The sequence below is a fragment of the Terrapene carolina genome, unplaced genomic scaffold (genome assembly GCF_002925995.2).
Source record: "Terrapene carolina triunguis isolate 2854851 unplaced genomic scaffold, T_m_triunguis-2.0 Scaffold210, whole genome shotgun sequence".
In the NCBI taxonomy this organism is placed as follows: domain Eukaryota; kingdom Metazoa; phylum Chordata; order Testudines; family Emydidae; genus Terrapene; species Terrapene triunguis.
The window spans coordinates 48,462,228-48,480,405 of record NW_020664561.1 but is presented as its reverse complement, the minus strand read 5'-3'; the positions used below and the strand labels follow the sequence as shown (position 1 = coordinate 48,480,405).

The 18,178-nt window shown below is 40.3% G+C and overlaps 1 protein-coding gene across 1 annotated transcript in view; it reads right to left on the bottom strand.

Annotated features, from left to right (window-relative positions):
- Positions 1-18,178, bottom strand: part of LOC112115984 (leucine-rich repeat-containing protein 40) — a 29,565-nt gene that overhangs the window by 9,392 nt on the left and 1,995 nt on the right. The window contains exons 3-12 of the mRNA XM_026655702.1: positions 16,814-16,887; positions 14,756-14,885; positions 13,944-14,067; positions 12,693-12,835; positions 11,050-11,222; positions 10,606-10,696; positions 6,454-6,499; positions 3,080-3,188; positions 1,266-1,430; positions 409-441 (exon numbers count right to left, since the gene is read on the bottom strand). Coding sequence (XP_026511487.1) covers positions 409-441; positions 1,266-1,430; positions 3,080-3,188; positions 6,454-6,499; positions 10,606-10,696; positions 11,050-11,222; positions 12,693-12,835; positions 13,944-14,067; positions 14,756-14,885; positions 16,814-16,887 — 1,088 coding nt within the window. The remainder of the gene's footprint in view (positions 1-408; positions 442-1,265; positions 1,431-3,079; positions 3,189-6,453; positions 6,500-10,605; positions 10,697-11,049; positions 11,223-12,692; positions 12,836-13,943; positions 14,068-14,755; positions 14,886-16,813; positions 16,888-18,178) is intronic.

Below are 18,178 nucleotides of genomic sequence, written 5' to 3'. Positions count from 1 at the left end.
GCGTCAACAGGTAAATAAAACTGGCCCGGCCCGCCAGGGTGCTTACCCTGGCGAGCCGCGTCCCAACGTTGCCGACCCCTGGTCTAGGCACTGCAGCTTATATACTCTGCTTGTCAGAACACAAGGATGGGTGTTCCTCTTACCAGATAATATTTTTTATTTTACTGTAGCCCCTAGAGGCCCTAATCAGGATTGTGGCTCCTCCTTCCCCTGGGTGGGCTCTCTTTCTGACTCTTCATCTCTGCCTCACTGCATGGATGGTGGCTTGGCAGTTCTGATCCGTGGCTCCTAGCTTGAGCCACAAGGCTATTGTGCCAGACAGGGGAGTCAATTTCAGTAGCTCTCAGTTCCCCTGTTAAGCATCAGAATCCCTCCTGAAAACTCACTTCTTTCTTGAGGCCCACAAACAGTAATTCATGTTGTAAAAAAGATACCACTGTGCTATTAAATCAATTAGAATTAAGCACATTCCTGTGTCATCTATTTAGTCTGTAAGTTCCTTGGGGAAGGGATCATGTCTTCCTTTTTATCTAGTACAGCACACTCTTAAGTGCTTTACAAATAAAAGACTGTGTTGCTCCCACTAAAGTTATGGCGACACTTTCCGTGGACTTCCACTGAGGTAGAATGAAGTCCAATAATATCTAAAGCTACAGTACTAGTGGCTTATGCTTGGAGAGTCTGCCAGACTATCACTGAAGGGGGAATATGTTGAAATTATTTATGCTTGTAGGAAACACTAAACTGAAGTACCTGCAAAAGTTGCATTTTAAGTTGGCCCTCATCTATAGCACACAGTTGTCAGCTCTCAAAGCAGTGGATCCACACAAATTATTTCTTTGGATAGGAAAAGGTGAACCACTTTGTGGTGATAACAATGAACAATCCTACAGATTCACCAAACCAGTCAACTGGCTGTACTGTATTTTTATTATGTGACGTGTCATTGAAGTATCCCCTCATTTGTTTCAACAACTCTTAGCAAAGCAAAAAAATAAACACACACACACACACGCATGTGTGTAATGAAAGTATTACTCAGCCATCTCTTCTCCTAGCTATGCTTCTTTCACTTACAATTAGCGTCTATGTAAGATACCTGCACACTACTCGGAATAAGCAACGTCCTTTTTAATAAAAGGTGCAATTGTCTTATTCATAGCATCATAACATAAAATACATCTTGATGTAGAAATTAAGATATGGAGTAAATATTCTTGGCAACAAAGTTAAAAACACAACGTTTTAATACATTGCTGAGGGACAAGGAGAGAAAAGAATTATTAGGATGTGGAATGACATCTACTAAGAAGTAGCTATACCTTTTTGGAATTTCATTCAGCTGATTCTTGCTGAAGTTTACAGTAGTGACAGAATTGCTTCCGACTGCATTAAATATTTCATCAGGAATCACAGCTGCTCGTTTCTCACTAAACAAAAAGCATCTTATTTAGCAGAGTAACATGAATATGTCAATCATTCTCTGTTCATTAACTGGACATTCTTCCTCTTTTAGAAAGATAATCAGCGGAAAAATTTACTGAAATGTGGATGTTTTTGAATTCCTCTTAACCAGAAGGCTATCAGAACATGGTGCCATGGTACCTCGTGCAGAGGCAATTTTATCACCTCATGCTGTGATCCTGATCTGTTCTCAGACCTTAGAAGATGTGCATTCTTGGGCCAAATCAATCCCTCAAACATGTAAGTGCCAGAGGAAAAGATGCTGGGACTACATAGGTGTCATTCTTACCTCAGAGCCAATACCCCAGTATACTGCCACAGGGTCCCTGATGCTGGAGTTGTCATCTTTCAGAATTTCTGAACATTTGTGGTAATTAAAGATCCCATGGCACTTTTCATTAGAGAAAGGGCATTAACCCTATTGTTCTGGCCCTATTCCAGCTCCAATAATTACATTGTGCACACATCCTGCAGTTTCAAGTGGATGTGGTATCTTTTTTCCACTTCTTGACCTAACCTGTGAAACATTGCTTACATTTCAATAGTAGTTGAAGAGATTCCTTACAAACCACAAAGGGGTTTGGGGAGGGTAATTTCTTAATGTTTCTAAAACACTTGAGATCTGATAAAAGGTGCTAAAGAAGTGTCTGATGCATTAACATTTCAGTGAGCTTTAAAGAAACTCTGCCATGCTTGTTACAGGGCACACAAAATAAAAAGATACAGAAGCAATACCAGGATGTGCAAGAGTTTAGGCTCGCTGCATGTCTGGGATGCACCATATAGGGCTGGCCAGAGAAACAGAATTCTGCCTTGAAAAAACGTTGGGTTTTGGAATTTATTTTCATTCCCAGTTGGAACGAAAATTAAACCTTCTGAATTTTTCACAAAAAAAACCTGTGTGCGAGAGACAGACAGACACATACACACACACACCCCCCACCCAAAATAGACAAGAAAGTGGTGGTTAGGGCCCTTACCTGGGATGTGGGAGATCAAGGTTCGAGTCCTGCCCGGTTTGGAGCAGGGACTTGAACTTTGGTCTCCCAGGGTATGTCTACACTGCAATTAAAAATCCATAGCTGGCCTGTGCCAGCTGACTCAGGCTCACAAGACTTGGGCCAAAGGGCTGTTTAATTGAAGTGTAGATGTCCCATGCTCTGGCTGGAGACTGGGCTCTAGGACCCTGCAAGGTGGGAGAGTCCCAGAGCTCAGGCTGCAGCTCGAGCCAAAAAGACATCTATACTACAATTACAGAGCCCTGCAGCCTGAGCGCCACGAGCCTGTCAGCTGACATAGGCCAACCATGGGTGTCTAATAGCAGTGTAGACATCCCACACATCCTAGGTGTGTGTCCTAATCACTGGGCAGTTCTGGATGAGTGCCTGGCTCTCTGGCTGTCTTGACCCAAGAAATCTTCTTGATGAAATTTTTGTCCAAACTGATACATTTCCACAAAATGTTTCAGTTTTGATAAAACAATGTTTTTTTACAGAAAAAAGTTTCATCAAAAATATTTTGACCAGCTCTAGCACTGAGTCTGAAAACAAAGGAAATGTAAAACAAGAAAGGATTCTTACAGTTCTAGAAATAGATAGCCTTGTGAAACACATACCTATATTCTAATACTTTTAATGCAGTTATGGCATGAATGTTAATTCTTGACTCACTTGGAAGAGTCATGGCTGTCACAGGAGACCCCTCATTTGGGCTAGTTATATCATCTAGAGAAAACAACCATACATGTAAAAAAACAGCATTTAATAGATGTTAATACTTGTATAAGCACACATGTAGTACCCTCTCTCTAGAGTTCCTACTGTTTGTTATCTGTCATCTTGAGGAAAATGGCGTCAGTGGTTAGAGAACAGTCTGGAATGTATCTCTTTAGTAAATCCAGAGAATTAAAGAATCCAAATCTATAACTGTGCATGTATGGAGCTGCGGCAACAGGCTTTAAGACACCATGTACCCAGGGGTTAGTATAAGAATCTGTCAAAATACAACTATATTCTAAGCCTAGTTTCCACTAAGAAAGGAAACTATACAGACTTTAAGCAGCACTTATAAAAAATGTATGGGAGCAGATATAGATTAACATAAGACTGGCTCTACTGGGTCAGACCAAAGGTCCATCTAGCCCTGTATCCAGTCTTCCGACAGTGGCCAGTGCCAGGTGCCCCAGAGGGAATGAACAGAATAGGTAATCATCAAGTGATTGATGATCGCTCACTCCCAGCTTCTGGCAAACAGAGGCTAGGGACACCATTCCTGGCCATCCTGGCTAATAGCCATTGCTGGACCTATCCTCCATGAATTCATCTAGTTCTTTTTTGAACCCTGTTACGGTCGTGGCCTTCACAACATCCTCTGCAAGGAGTTCCACAGGTTGACTGTGCATTGTGTGAACAAATACTTCCTTTTATTTGTTTTAAACCTACTGCCTATTAATTTCATTTGGTGACCCCTAGTTCTTGTGTTAAGGAAGTGTTGTTTACTACTTTTCATATCTACTTTCTCCACACCAGCTATGATTTTATAGACCTCAATCATATCTCCCCTTAGCCATCTCTTTTCCAAGCTGAAAAGTCCCAGTCTTATCAATCTCTCCTCATACAGAAGCCATTCCATACCCCTAATCATATTTGTTGCCCTTTTCTGAACCTTTTCCAATTCCAATATATCTTTTTTGAGATGGGGCGACCACATCTGCACACAGTATTCAAGATGTGGGCATACCATGGATTTATACAGAGGCAACATGATATTTTCTGTCCTATTATCGATCCCTTTCTTAATTATTCCCAGCATTCTGTTCACTTTTTTGACTGCCACTGCACATTGAGTGGATGTTTTCAGAGAACTATCCACAATGACTCCAAGATCTCTTTCTTGAGTGGTAACAGCTAATTTAGACCCCATCATTTTATATGTATAGTTGGGATTATGCTTTCCAATGTGTATTACTTTGCATTTCATCTGCCATTTTGTTGCCCAGTCACGCAGTTTTGAGAGATCCTTTTGTAGCTCTTCGCAGTCTACCTGCGTCTTAACTATCTTTAGTAATTTTGTACCATCTGCAAATTTTGCCACCACACTGTTTACCCCTTTTTCCAGATCATTTATGAATATGTTGAATAGGACTTGTCCCAGAACAGACCCCTGGGGGAAACCACTATTTACCTCTCTCCATTCTGAAAGCTGACCATTCATACCTACCCTTTGTTTCCTATCTTTTAACACATCCAGTCATGCTTTTACTACAGAGGGGTCAAAAACAACAACATGCATTATTTTTCAAGCCAAACTTCTATGAAACAGGACTGCTGCAGTCATCAGTTTATCTAGCTCTCAGACCTCCTAGTAACAGGTGCAATACCTAGATAGATATTGCAATAAGTGTAAGTATAACTAACTTTATCATCTGCAGCATAGCATCTCTATATAAACTAAGTGAGTCTGATAAACTACCTATATCCATACTCACTTTACCCAGTTAGTGCTAGTATTTAATTTTTCAGGACAATATCGAAGAACCTGACATTTCAAAAGCCATGTGCAACCCCGTACAAGGCACTGAACTGATTGTTTAATACTGCCATCTTCTGGTGCAAAGAGATAAACACATTATAAAAAGGAATAAATCAACCATACATAGTCAGTGAAAGGTATTATACTAGAAGGAAAAATGGTACTGAGTATGTGTATTCAAACAGCTATGCTCAGGCTATAAGCTACCAAGGACCCTTCTATATTAAATGGAGAAAGTTTCTCTAAATTCATAGATGTATGAGGCAGTTTATTTATATATACACCTATTTACCATGTAAATCAAATAACTAGATAATTTAATTTGTTTTCAGGCATACCACCATATTTTTTCCATTAGCTTTATGACAGACACATTTAAATGAAAGATCCTGAGAAATAGGTTAGAAAGGTTCATGGTACACATTTTCTCTCTTGAAAAGAGCAGAAACAAGCACAGGCAGTAGGGTGGCTAGGGCTCAGTTCCCACCCCCCACCCATTTTCTTATTTTTCACTTAGGTGCTTTTGAAAATTTTATCCACAGTCTTTCATACTATTACATAGCGTTTTGACTCTCCTATCCAGAGAGGTAGAGGCTAGATTCAAATGTAGCATCTATGTCTTCCAAGATCAAATCAGTTTTCTCTATTCAACATAAGGGGAAAGTACCCCACCAAAATTTCAAACTGGCTGTCCAGAGAAATAACTCTCCTGAAACATTCAATCTAATTCTCTAGTTTAAGATTTTTATGTTAGCCACGACATCGCTAATGGAAATAAACTACTAAATGGGGAGAAGCCAGTTCAGATGGACCTGGATTTGAATGTTTAGTTTCAGGCAATCCAAAAATACTGTTTACATTCTTAATTAGCTAAAGTAAGTCCTCATGTCATAAAAGATTATTTAAGGCAGACTCACCTACACATACACCTACCTTGGGCAGTTTAAATTTGTAATCCCGAGGGTAATGTTATTTTGCAAGTACAATTAACACTCAAATAGAGGATCAGCATTTCTCACTGTACAATCAAGCCACTGGGCAGATGAAGGAGCTTAAAAATGGTGAACTGCAGGATGTAGGTCAACTAGGAGGTTCAGAAGAAAAGCTACCATCTGAATTCCTTATGCAGAGTTTAGAGGCCATAAACTCATACGACCACAGGAGGAAAGCAATTTAAATTATCATTATTCTAAATACCCTAGAACAAATTCTTATTATTTGGATATAGTCAAATTGGTGTCATCCTCTGTGAAAATGAGGAAAGGAACATCAGTGTTAAATTATAAAAGCAAATTGTTGTGGAAAAAGAGCACTGCTAATCATATTAGGAGAACTGGACAAGATAACCAGGGCAACTTGTTCTAAGTTCTAATGCATTTAAAGCCACAACAGTTTAAAAAAAAAAAAAAAAAAAAAAAAGTCTCTTCTTTCAACATATATTGCAAAGTAATACTGTACCTTGGATTTTGCTTCTCAGATACTTCAGGAGTTCTTGGGTGCCTTTCTAAAAATGCAGAGAAAAAACATGAAGATAAAAGCACTTGTCAATCAGTATTTCTGAAATTTTATTAGAAACAATGAATGAAAAGGGTCAGTATTGTAGGGAAAGCTCATAGCACTGCATGTTATTAAGGTTGCCTGACACTTTCCACTATATCATCATGTTTTCAGTGGATTCTCAACTTTGCCAAAAACTTTAACCATTTGGGCTGAAGATTTCCATGTCTGGTATCTGCCTCAGGCTAATTTTTTGGGGAAAATGTCAATATTTCCAACAATTAAGTCAGAGAAAACCACATTGTTTTGCCAATGTTAAAATATTATGGTAACCTTTTCTTTAAAAAGCTCTAATGCCTTCATGCTTTGGAGCAAAGACTTGAAATTTGGCAGGGGGTGGACCTTTGGCTGTTCCTGTGAACATCAACCCAGATTCGGCTAAATGTAATAAGCCCTTGAAAAAATCTCAGTTCATACAAGCTCAGTAGAGAGTTCCTCACAGAGTGATCAGTTCAGTTTTCTGTACACTCTTCCCCACAAAGTGACTGAGCATGTTTCTACCTGCCCCAGGATACAGGGGTGAAGCCAGATTTTTCCTTTAATTGCCACCTCTGGCTGCTGCAAGGTTAGGAAATGTAGCCTGTATTTGAAGTGCTCTCAGTGATCTCCCTGCTGACACCCAGGCAGCATGGAGAAGGGAACCTAACTGGAATGCAGAGGGGACAAGAGCTGGACTAGCAGCAGGGAAAGGATTGGACAAGGAGCCTAGGGAGATTGGGACTGGAGAGGAGGGGAAGAGAGAAACTGTGACTGGGAGTTGGGGGAGGATGGAGACTGGGATTGAAAGTCCAAGGGGGAAGGGAAGCTGGGACTGGTTGAGCAAGGAGACCGGGATTAGGAGCTGGTGATGGAGGAGACTTGGACTGAAAGGTGCTGAGGGGAAAAATTTGTACCAGAATGCTGGAGTGTATACCACTGAGATCTGAAGAGGAGCTGGAGGGAGACTGGGATTAGAAATTAGTGGGGGGGAATGAAGACATTTGACAAGGAGCTGGGCTATGGGGAGAGTACTGGGACTGGCTGGGCAAAAAGACCTGGAAAAGGAAACAGAGATCGGAGACTGGGACAAGCAGCCAGGCAGGGTTGGGGTGGGAGACTGAGATGGAATGAAGAACCTAGTGTGAGAGACTGGAAACTGGTAACAGATGAGACAGATCAAAGAAGGAGCTAGGTGGAACTGGTTGGGCCAGGAGACAGAGGACAAGATGTTGGGCTGGGGTAGAAACAAGAGAAACTAGGAATGGAGGGAGGGAATTGGGACTCAAACAGGCAACTTGGGAGTGGGAGACTAGGACTGGCTAGGCACAGAGACTAAGATGAGAAGCTTGAGGAATGGAGACGGAGACTGAGACTATGTAGGGAAGAAGAATGGGGCTGGGACAAGGAGCCAGGGATGGGGAAGAGACAGGACTGGGACAGATTGGAAGAGACAGGGCAGAAGGATCTGCAATCACTAGAGAACACTCCCCTCTAGAACCTGGTGAAGAATCCAAGTTTTCTGAGTCTCACCGTTCCTCTGCTATCAGCTAATATATGTCAAACCCACAGGCAAAGTGGGTCTGCCATCCTCTATGAGGACAGCACTCCAGCTGGACACCTTACTTATTATCAGTTACTCTGTTAGTTCAAGTGGCAGAGGTCTGTGTGGAGAACCTAATGGTTCCAACCCCACTGATGAACCATGTGGGTTTCAATATAATAGCAAACGATGGCATTTCTGATTTTTCAATTGCTTTTTAAAAACATAGGAAATTACACAAAAAATACATTAAAAGAACATTATTAAGGTTCCTAAGTTAAGCACCCAAAAGTTAGGAAGTGCCAGAATTAATGTTGCCTGTGAAACCTTAATTTGTCCCCCTTATGACTCACTATGATACAGTCTTTAGTTCCATGCTCACGTACTATTTTTCCCACAGGACCCATGCCCCATTTGTTGCAGAAACTGGAAGTATTGCAGAAGCTGAAGTACTACTTGTAGTACTGAAGCATAAAGGTTTAGGCCCACTCATAACTAAAGGCCTGCCCCCTCAATTAAGGAGGATGAACCACTAAGCCCAGGCCACAATTGATTTCTGGGGACCACAAATGACCTGTTTTTCCAAAGGTTAAAAAAAAAAAAATCAGAGATCCAGAGGGGGACACCGAGCAGCGAACCCCTGACAGCACCCACTGCTCCTCAAAGGAGTCCAGGGAGTCAATGGACTCTGCTCAGAGAAGGGAACGGAAATAGGCCCCACAGTCAAAGAGCATCCCCCGCATACAACTTCCTCCTCCTGGTATGATGGGTGGCCACACTGGTCAACGCCAGGAGGTTGACGAAGTGGTCCTGCAATTTTGTGGAGCCACAGATGGGTGTGCAAAAATCAAGAGGTGAGGGAAGAAGCACAACCAGAATCTCAGTAAGAGGTTTTGGAGGAATCGGAAGAAGAGCTGTAAGCTGACACACCCCATGTAAATGTGTGCCCTGAAAAGGTGTGTAGTGAACAAGGCAGAGAATTGCAGAAAGAAAATGGATGGTCTCATGGTTAAGGCAGATGAATGCTGTTCTGGGGAACTGGATTCCATGCCTGCCTCTGGCACAGAGCTTCTATATGATGCTAGGAAATTCATTTAAACCAAACTTTTCATATGTGGTTACTGATTGTGTGTTCCTCATTTACTGGTGCCTAATTTAAGATCCTGGGGTCTGATTTACAGAAGCGCTGAATCATACAAAACTGCAGCTGAAGTCAATGGGAGTTCTGCTCTGAACCTACAGAGTGCTATATAATGCTAAGTGCTCTGAAAAATCAGGTTCTAGCTGTCTCAAATTGGGCAGCCAAAATTAGCGGATACTTCTGACCTTAATTTCTCAGTTCCCCATCTGTAAAATGGGGATAATACCATACCCTCACTTCACAGGGGTATTGTAAACAATCATTCTGAAGCACTCAGATACTATAGTGATAAGAACCTGTCGTGGGGTATTCAAACCCTGTACCAGGAAGGAGGAATTAAGAACCAACTCTGGGCCTGGGGAACCCTACCCTGCCACACCTGCAAAGCATGTATGGCTTGGAGGAGGAGCTCAAAAGGAGAACAGACCAGCTCTGTAGGAGGGAAGACAATGGAGATAAAGTGACCTTCACATGCAGCTCCTGGGAAGAAGCACTGCAGGTGGTCCAGCTGCCTGAGCTTTCTGGCTGTGGTGACTTTGCCAAACCCAAAGAGGAAGGACATGCATAAGCTCTGAGACTTTCCCTTTGATTTCAGTTTTTTAGTGACTATGCATTGGGAAAGAGGGGACTAGTAGGAAGTGATCCAGGGAAGCAGCAGTATAGTATTTTGGGTGCATAATTTAGCTGCCTACTATTGCACCTGGAATTGGAACCTTAGGAGAGGGCAGGTGCCTGTTCTTCATATGGGGGAATTTGGACAAGAGAAGACCTTGAAGTCAAAGAAGAGTCAAGAGCCTGAGACCCCGACCAGGTGAGTTCTGGAGCCCTTCGCCTGACCATAGGTCTGTCTATTGCTGGACTCTTTATATATCCCCAATAGGGCAGACATAAATATAGGACCTGGACGGAGGGCTGAGTCACAAGAGGGGGCAGACCATTACAGGGCTGGAGCAGTTATCTGCAGGGCATACCCAGAAAGAGGAGAGTCTACTACACCTGCACCCGGCCACAAGGAGTCAATTCCTTCACAGTGCCACAGAAAACCCCACAAGGAAATTAATAATTCTGTATTCAGAGCAGGGTTTGAATAGTATGCAGGCCACACACTGAAGAATGAGGAGAAAACACTATTGAATAGCTACTCATTAATTTATCATCATCCATCCTGTGCACTGAATAAGGTAGGGGTTCTGTGGAAAAAGACAGGATATAATAACGTAATTAAAGACTATCATAATGCATACATATGGCAGGAGACAACATAATTAAGGTTACACAATCAACCTTAATTGTGGCATTCCCTAACTTTTGAGAGCTTGCCTTTGTAATTTTAATGAAGTCCTTTAACATAGGAATCAAATACAGCTTGATATATCAAACTAAGTGTACTTACCTGTAACATGTCTCTTCGAATAGTTCTCAAAGGATTTCCCTCTAATGCCAGGAGTTTCAACTGAGGAAGATTCCCCAGAGCACAAGGCAAGCTGCAAATAGAAGTAGCTCATTTCAGAGACTGACTTCAACAAAAGTAGAATATGATTAGCACCAGTCAGTCAGATCATCTACTATTCTGAATCTTAGATACACAAGGATATCACATGTAAGAAAGAAGATGTAGTGGAATCAAGACCACAAAAGGTAAAGTGAATCAGAAGAACCACCTCAGGGTTCAATTTTATTTTATAACCAAATCATTTAGTTGTTTTACAAAAATACTGAAGCACAATGTAAGTTTATAACTACAGAATTATTAGAATAATAATTCACTGCTGCAAACAATGAAGACTGATTTCATTAGTTATGCCTCACCACAGATTCATGTGGTTTTTAATCTTACCTACTGATATCATTGTTGGTTAAGTCAAGTCGCTCCAACCCCTGAAGCAGAGTAATTTCATCAGGCAGTGATTTTAGCTTGTTATCTCTAAGCTCTAACACGCAGAGAGAATTCAGATGCTTAAGATGCTCTGCACTTAACACTTCAATCTGATTTTCACCAACATGTAACTCCTATTGAAGCAGAGAGCATCAAAATTATATTTCTGTGGCAAAATGTAATTTACTCATCTCAACTCTGACACTGCACCTCCATTTTAGGGTGTCCAACTTGACAAAGTGAAGGGGGTAATGTTCATAATTACAAGTCACTTCTGAAAATCTTGATCTTAAAAACCTAACTGCAGGAACCCACATTTGAAAAAGTTAGCCTTAAATCTTTTTTGTCCTTAAAGCTCTGTTGCTTATCCCATTTCTGAAGGGTTTGTTATTGAAAAGTAACAACACTATCATTGTTATAGATACCACAGATAATTCATTTACAATATAGTACATGGCCTAATTACTAAAGAGGAGAATTTTTTTCATTTCCTTCATAGCCCTTTCGTATATTTTTCTCATGTTATAAAAAACTACTGTCCCCTACCAAAGATACTTATACTAACTGATGATTAATATTAAAGTTATGGGGCTAACTGTAAATAAAGCAGATATGCTCTCAAAGCATACATGTCTCAAAGCATGGGAGGAAGAGAAGAAGTATGTAGAAAAGAAAGGGGGTAGGTTCCCTTGTAGGATCCCCACTTACATACAGAAGACAAATCTTTCCTCATCAAAACATTTAAGAAACTTCAATAGAGACTTATAAACCACAACACAATAGGCATTCTATAGTCTGTTACTCAGCTAATATGCAAGATCCTGCATCATCAAGTATTAAGAATTTTGGTCACAAACGAACATTTGGGTATATGGTTTGTATGTATAGAAAGACTACATATCTTCCCTGCAACAAAAAGCTAGGAATAGCAATAACTTCCTTTCCAGTAAATCTGGATCTTCGGACATCACAGCACATTGATCCACGTAGGTTTTGCTATAGGTTTACACTATATGACTCTGTGTATATCTATATGACTCACAGAATGCAACAAAAGCACGCCTTGCAGATGTCAATGGGATTTATTTTAGGTTTTGCCTTCTGCACTCAAGATGCAGTTCTCAAATCATAAAACAAATGTGAATAGAATTTACAGTCTATACATGGAGAGATGTGCTTCTCATATAAGCTTTCAGAATATTCTTACTCAAGACAGGTCCATCTTCCTGCTAGGTACAGATCAGACGGACAGCCCATCATTTTACAAAATGCTTGGAACAACAAAGCATTTCTAGAGACTAGTATAAATCATATATCTACTGTATATTATTACATTCAGTTTTTTCAGTCATTCCCCATAATCCTCATTTTTATTTTCCCAAATTTAAAGATAGTTGTAGATTTATCTTCCAGTTTAAGTTTAACTATTACTTGTAACTGTTATTACTGTGCACACAGATAACAATTCTGTGCCTAGCATTATAGTTTAAGATAACGTTTAAAGTAATTTGTGATAATTTACATGATCACAACAACAAAGCAAGGTTAAGAAAAAAAGTTTACTCCGAACCCATTTAGATTACAAAAGCTGTAACAAAACATACCTTCAGTAACTTGCATGATGGAAATTCTGGTAAATACTGTAATTTATTTTTTCTTAGATAAAGCTGTTCTAAAGATGCCATGCTGGCCAATTCAGAAGGTATGGTTTCCAACTGGTTTTTAGTACAATCCAGTTGTTTTAAGCCTAGAGAAATAATTTCAGTGGTGAAAAACTGAAATATCAAAAATTCTAAAATTTACTTTTACTAGAGATGCAGATGGCACCCAAAATATGCTTTTCTAAAATAAGCTTTATGTGGCAGCTGTCAATTTCAGAAATACCTACACCTTCAGTGTTTGCAAAAGCTTTCTGTTTGTCTAATTATAAACAGACTTCAAAGATTTTCAGAGTACTCTATCCACATTAAATATTAAGTATTCAATGACAATGCAGAGAGTTGGCCACATAGTAGGCCTTGTGTGGGGGCTGGGATTGGAGGTGGTATGGAGGGATCACAAGCTAGTCTACACATAGTTAAAGTATGTCAGTTTAGAAACTTAGGGTATGTCTTCACTACTGGCTGGATCGGCAGGCAGCGATCGATCCAGAGGGAATCGATTTATCGCGTCTAGTTTATAGGCAATAAATCGAGCCCCAAGGCCTCTCTCATCAACTCCTGTACTCCAGCTCAGCGAGAGGCGCAGGTAGAGTCGATGGGGGAGCGGCAGCAGTCGACTCACTGTGGCGAAGACGCCACGGTACGTCGATCCAAGTACGTCAACTTCAGCTACGTTATTCACGTAGACCAGGCCTAACAGTCTACCATCAGTACACAATCTGTTCCTCTTTATCTGCTACAGCAATTACGGTCCATATTTAGCTTAAATGGCTATTAAGCCTGATGATTTAAGATGATTCAAAGATTAAAGCTGAACTTTTACAAGTAATCCATTTATACTTTCTCCAGCTCTAATTCCACCACCTCCTTTATGCGCTTGGTTTTCCATACAGCATATGCCATAAGGCTCATCTGTTATATAATCTTAACCAGAACACTAGCCTCTAAGCAGAACAAGGTTTATCCTTGCTCTTCTTTGATTACTCCTCACATTCCATCAAGAAATGACAGCTATCGGAAACCTGAAGTTTGATATCCAGAGAACCCATGAGCTATGACTAATTTCAGCCATTTACAGTACCTCACATTATACCTATTTATTCAGCTGCAATAAAAATGCAAGCAACATCTTTCAAGACAAGAGACTATAGATTTATTGTAAGACATTTAAAATGCTGTGGGAAACTAGTTTACTTTTCATTGCGCTGATTTCTGCTGGCAGGTTCTTCAGTTGGTTATGGGCCAAATTGAGTCGCACCAAACTGGTTAGGGAAGCAAAACTGGATGGAATGGTTGCAAGTTGGTTGTTGGAAAGATCCTGGGCGGGGAAAAAAAAAATAATTGAGACATGGTAGACAAAATGGCTTTGAAGAGTGTTTAGAAACAGCCCATGTGCAAAGTTAATCACTGAGAGAGAACATCAAATGTAGTTGGGTAGCATGTTTGGGAGTTTCCCTCGTTTAGGGACAAGAGCAGAAGACATGGTTCTCCAGTAGTGGTGAGAGTAGCGTCAAATACAGTAGTTTTTCTATCCCATGCTTCAAACATCCTTACATTTTGTTGGCTTTTCTTTAACCGCTGCTATGTATTGATAGATTATTTCATTGAGCTGTCCGTGACGACAACCAGGGGTGGGATATTCACAAGTGCCTAAGTGACTTAGGAGCCCAGGTCCCTTTGATTTTTTTGCTACACATTTGAAAGACTTTGGAAAGGGTTTAATATTAACTTCAAGATAATAAACTTTACATCTATTGTCTTTAGCTAAGTGTGATGCTGCAAAAAGCTCTAATATTTGGCAAACTAAATAACATGGTTTCAATCAGACATAGTGTCACATCCAATGGTACCCAGAAATCATTAGAATATTTTAAAATACTTATGAAGTGGGTGTAGATGGTAGCCCTGTCAAAGACAAAGTTCAAAGTTTTTGAATTGCCAATAGCAAAGTACAGATAAACCAGCTAACCAAGAAAAAAAATCCATTAGAAAAAGACGCAACTTACTAACTCTTCTAAACTGATAAGCTGTCCAAACCCATCCGGTAAATGACTCAACTCATTGTGTTGGAGAAGTAGGCTCTTCAAGTGTTTCAACTGTGTCAGCTCTTCTGGAATATTTTTCAGCTTGTTGTGACTAGTAATAAAATAATAAATGTGAAGGGATACATGAGTATGAACCTGTTCTAAATTCAACTGTTTGAAATATTTCTGTTTCACACAGCACTGTGCAAGATAGTTAAGGTTAAGGTAGTAGTACAAATGTAAATGGATATAAATATTAAGCAGATTTTTAATGGTTAGTTTTCTAGGTTGTCCTCCCTTATGTTTATTTGCTCAAGACGACTTTAAACCACCATCTGAAGTTATGCTTCAGCTGAATCTTGCCTAGTTGCTATTCTACCAGACAGCATCTTAAAGAAAATTGTACCTATATTTTTCAGTCCACAAATCTGAAGGTTCATATGGTAAGAACCACTTTTCAACACGAATACGCTTTTAAAGTTTCATTGTCAAACACATTCCATATGAAGAGTACTTTTTATCCTTTAAACTGAAGCTGTTAGACTGAGCGCACATCTTCCTTTGAAGAATTAATAGATGAAAACCTAAAAACTACCACAAGACTAAGGAAAGGCCTTCCCTGATCATATCAAAACCCAAATATTGAGGTTTTCAGTGTTTTAAATATGTTCATGAAGTACAAAAACAAATTCTGTCAATACAGAGACAAAAAAAAGAGCATAAAGGCTTGTGGAGGTGCCTTGCAAGTCCAGGATCTAAGCCAAAGCTCACTGAAGTCAATGGACAGACTTCAGTTCACTTCAGTGTGCTTCAGATCAAGCGCCTAATCACCAGAAAGCAATGCACCTTGCTATATATAGTAACTTAGTCCAAGACTTTCAGAAGTAATGAAGGAATTGAATCCCCAACTCTCGTTGACTTTTAATGAGTTAAGAGAGTTGGGCGCATAGCCCCCTTTGCACTTTTGAAAAATTCCATCCTTGGTGCCCGGAATCTTCAACATCCTTATTTGTCACGTGATAGGAGAAGTAACAACATATAGTGTACATTTATCAGGAAATCAAACTGAAGTTTTAGAACATCAAAAATATTTAAATGTAGAGACAACATATGTTTTCAGTGAGCAGTGACATCTCCAAGACTCAGGCTCCCACTCTTTCACTGAGTGTTTAAATACAAATAATGTTGGCCTTCTTCATGAAAGAAGTGCTGTCCGTTTGTTTTCAGGGCTGCCTTGCCAGAATTCTATTCACTAACTAGTCCCAGAAGATATTGGGGGGAGGGAGGGGGAGGACGGGACCCCCACCCACAGACCTCAACAGGCAAATGGAATGTCATTACATTTTTCTATTATCAGTCAATCAAATGAGTAGATTCTGTATCTGAGCTGGTAAATTTTCACAACAATTTTACATGACTCATGTGAGCATGCTCAGACCACTGTTTTCTCCAAGCATCCTTACGTGTGTCAAGTGTCAGCAGTGGTGATCACATTCCAGATAAAAATATGACTTAGTCACAACACTTCTAAGAACTGAAACCTGAGAGATCCAGGGTCTTGGGTCTGAGATGTACACTTACACAAGTAAGGATTAACATCACTGGGCTAAAAGCTCTGAAAATTAGCCGGAAGAACTGTGTATAGAAAAACCAATGAATATAATCATTGACCAATAACAGTTTAAAAAGGTGACAAATCAAGGCCTCAATCCTGCAAGTAGAACCATGAAGGCAGCCCCCAATGCCTGTGCAATTTGTCTACCTAGGCATAGCAGTTTATCTGCATGATTCTCTTTGCACAATCAAGGACCAAAATGGGACTTTGTCATTTTATGAACTTTACACTAAAATATCAAATTGAAAGCCTGACTACACTCACAAAGTTCTCCCCTCACTGCTACAAACACATTTAATAACACTGAACACAGTGCTGGTTTAGAGAGCTTTTCTTAAATTACAGGAAGACAATTTTAGAAGATTTTAAGTTTCTTAACCACTCGACGCATATTTACTGTATTCAGATTTGTAAAACATATTTACCTGACACTGAGCTTCTGAAGATTTTCCAAAAATCCTATAGCAGAAGGAATAGATGTCAGCTGATTATCATGTACCTAGAAACAAAAAGGTTTTAGAAGTGTAACTGCTTATCAATACCCTTTTTTTTTAATATAGCCAAGAAACAAACTATGCTACATGCATACAAAAGAAAATTTTGTACAAGGGCCTTGACAAGTGCAAATTGTCAGGATAATTTCATTACTAATAGAACACTACAGAGTTACCTGTCTGATAAAAGCTTCACTCAGTTGACAGGAAAAGCTGTGAGAAGCAGAGGTGAGAGATGAACTAAAAAGGTTGGGGGAAAGTGAAAAAAACAGCCTCCTTCTAATGGGGTACAGGGGAGGCCCCCCCTCCCATTGGCGGACAGGCAGTAAAGCTCTGCTTTTTCCCCCCAGCAGACAGGAGGAAAGGGGCAGAGGAGAATTTACCAGACACTTTGAAGTCAAGATGAAAGACATTTCTCTACTGGGAAGTCCAGTTCTCTTCTTCCCAGCAGCTTGATGGGGGCAAGTCTATCCCAAAGTGCTATAGCTGAATCCTTTGATTTGAGATTCCCCCTAACCAACCAACCACACACACACACACACTTCTGATCTTCTGTATCTACCTCTGGCTGTATCTAAGTTTTTCCAAGTTCTGAAAAAACAACAAGGAGTCCTGTGGCACCCTAAAGACTAACAGATTTATTTGGGCATAAGCTTTCATAGGTAAAAAACCTCACTTCTTCAGATGCATGGAGTGAAAGGTACAGATGCAGGCATTATATAATGACACATGGAGAAGGGAGTACCTCACAAGTGGAGAACACTGGTGAGGTACTCCCTTCTCTTCATGTGCCACTGTGAATACTGTGAGGTACTCCCTTCTCTTCATGTGTCATTATATAATGCCTGCATCCGTAACTTTCACTCCATGCATCTGAAGAAGTGAGGTTTTTTACCCACAGAAGCCCAAATAAATCTATTAGTCTTTAAGGTGCCACCGGACTCCTTGTTGTTTTTATGGATACAGACTAACACGGCTACCCCCCCGATACTTGACTCCAAGTTCTGAGTACATCTATTCCTTAATTTTTCACTCCTTCAGTGATCCTCCCAAGAACCCTATCCAAATGCCCTTATTCACCGCTACCATCCAGAAAAGGGCATTGCCAGGGCAACCTTCCCTCCAGGAAAGAAGAAACAACTCTCTCCCAAACCAACCAGTACCACTGTTTTAGCTTGTTAAGGGCATCAGAGTATGCTTTCATGCTGACAGGATCTGAGCACATTGCCTCTGCAGCACTCCAGGTGCCAGAACACAAGATATTACAGTGTTATTGCAGTGCTCTTGTGATTACTA